We start from the raw sequence: 2,202 nt of genomic DNA, 5'->3' as shown, positions 1-2,202 counted from the left end.
ATTTAGTAAGACAAACCTAGTTGCTAATTCTTTTTAAATGTTAGGAAGAATTCTTTCCCTAAATGAATTTTTACTAATACTTTGATTTGTAGGTCAGGGAACCAAAAGTGATATTTGGCATAACATTTTTATCTTAAACAGGAGTGATAAATTTTAGCAACATACAAAATGTACATGGCTATCAAAGAAACCTAGTCTGAATTGCTTGAAGCCAGACTTTCATGGAGGTGTAGTAGAAGTTACATAAAGTATGAAAATCGCCTCCAGCTATAAAGCCTAGAATCCCATGGGCTCTCCAGTTAATTCATTTTTTATTCTAATCACATCAAACCTTTTTCTTCTCCTCTCAGAGGTTTTCCAAACATTGAAAGATTCACTCTTACAGGAATAACTCTGATCTGTGCATCTCTATACATATTTCCTTAGAGTTCTTACTATTCTCTCCTTGTCATATTTTTCTTAAGTAAAAACCCTTTAGGCAGTTTCTCACTAGGTCAAGAGATAGCAGTGAGGTGGAATATTTAAAAATTTGCCCCCTGTTAGAGCTGATTTAGGAAGATGGAAGGAAAGTTATGCCAGAAGGTATATGTTCACACCCCGAAAAGATGGTAGGCTGGCAACATGCTCTGAATCACTAGAAGAAAACTATTAGTGATAAATCTAATAAAGAAAAAAATGGTTGGGTCACAATCAATATGTAACATTAATATTAAATTACCTAATGGTATAAATACTATATATCTGATATTCGGACTATGTAAAACAACAATGGTCTCCCTCAAAACAATGTTGTCTAGGTGAGAAAAATCCTCAACTGGAAGGACTCTGATTCCCAGCAGGGACAGCACTCCATATATTACGTTGTCTTTTCTTTTAAGTGATGTCAAATCACACCTCAGTCACTGAATTTCTCCTACTGGGAGTGACAGACATCCAAGTACTACAGCCTTTTCTCTTCGTGGTTTTCCTTGCAATTTATTTCATCATTGTGGCTGGGAATGGTGTCATCCTGATGATTGTCATCTCTGATCCAAGACTCCATTCACCTATGTATTTCTTCCTGGGAAACCTGTCATGTCTAGACATCTGCTACTCCACAGTGACACTGCCAAAGATGCTAGAGAACTTCCTCTCTACACACAAAGCAATTTCTTTCATGGGATGCATAAGCCAGCTTCACTTCTTGCACTTCCTGGGAAGCACAGAGGCCATGTTGTTGGCAGTGATGGCCTTTGACCGCTTTGTGGCTATCTGCAAACCACTTCGTTACACTGTCATCATAAATCATCAGTGCTGTACCCACACAGCTATCACTATCTGGGTTATTGGTTTTTTCCATGCCCTTCTGCAGTCCATAATGACCTCTCACTTGAATTTCTGTGGTTCCAATCATATCCGTTATTTCTTCTGTGATGTTAAGCCATTGCTGGAGTTGGCCTGTGGGAACACTGAGCTCAACCAGAGGCTGCTCAATACTGCTGCAGGGACCATTGCCATGGGCACATTCTTTTTAACATCCATCTTTTTGTCAAGACCCATTCTTGCAGCATGCTTCACAAAGCACTGTCCACTTGCGCCTCCCACTTCATGGTAGTTATTCTTTTGTATGCCCCTGTTGTCTTTACTTACATTCATCCTGCCCCAAGTAGTTCCATGGACCAGGACCGGGTCATTGCCATTATGTACAGTGTGGTCACACCTGTACTAAACCCACTGATCTATACTTTGAGAAACAGGGAAGTAAAAAGGGCCTTGAGTAGGGTGATCAGAAGGAGGCTCCAATTTGAAGAAACCTAGAGAACCACTCTGAGGTATAAATAAGCAGGCAATGAGAATGCTGATGTGAAATTATACCACTCCTCAAAATGTTTATAATATGTATAACAGATGGAACTGGATAAAGAAAAATAAAAGGGAAAGTCTAGTCTAGTTGTATTAAACAATGCATCCCTGGGTAATGTAAGAGAAACTTTGACAAAAGGGATACCAGCCATGGAATCCTATACTGAATTTGTTTTGGGATATCAGTTGACAAAACTGATTTTTTATGTATTGTTATTATGTATTCTTATTCTTGTTATGTGTTCTTGAATGAAATCAGATATAGAAATATGTCTATATTGCCCATGTACTTGGTAGTTGGATAATACACAGGTCATTTATAGTGTGACTCCTTAAACACATTTTATATTTAATAGCAAA

At 38.2% G+C, this 2,202-nt stretch overlaps 1 protein-coding gene across 1 annotated transcript; it reads left to right on the top strand.

Annotated features, from left to right (window-relative positions):
- The first annotated feature begins 880 nt into the window (after positions 1-880).
- Positions 881-1,797, top strand: LOC108399036 (olfactory receptor 12D1-like). The gene is given in 2 exon segments (XM_017663538.3): positions 881-1,511; positions 1,514-1,797. Coding segments are annotated over 2 exon segments (915 nt in total).
- Positions 1,798-2,202: the final 405 nt, after the last annotated feature.

Source organism: Manis javanica, chromosome 16 (assembly GCF_040802235.1).
Source record: "Manis javanica isolate MJ-LG chromosome 16, MJ_LKY, whole genome shotgun sequence".
In the NCBI taxonomy this organism is placed as follows: Eukaryota; Metazoa; Chordata; class Mammalia; order Pholidota; family Manidae; genus Manis; species Manis javanica.
This window is presented reverse-complemented; position numbering and strand designations above follow the sequence as displayed.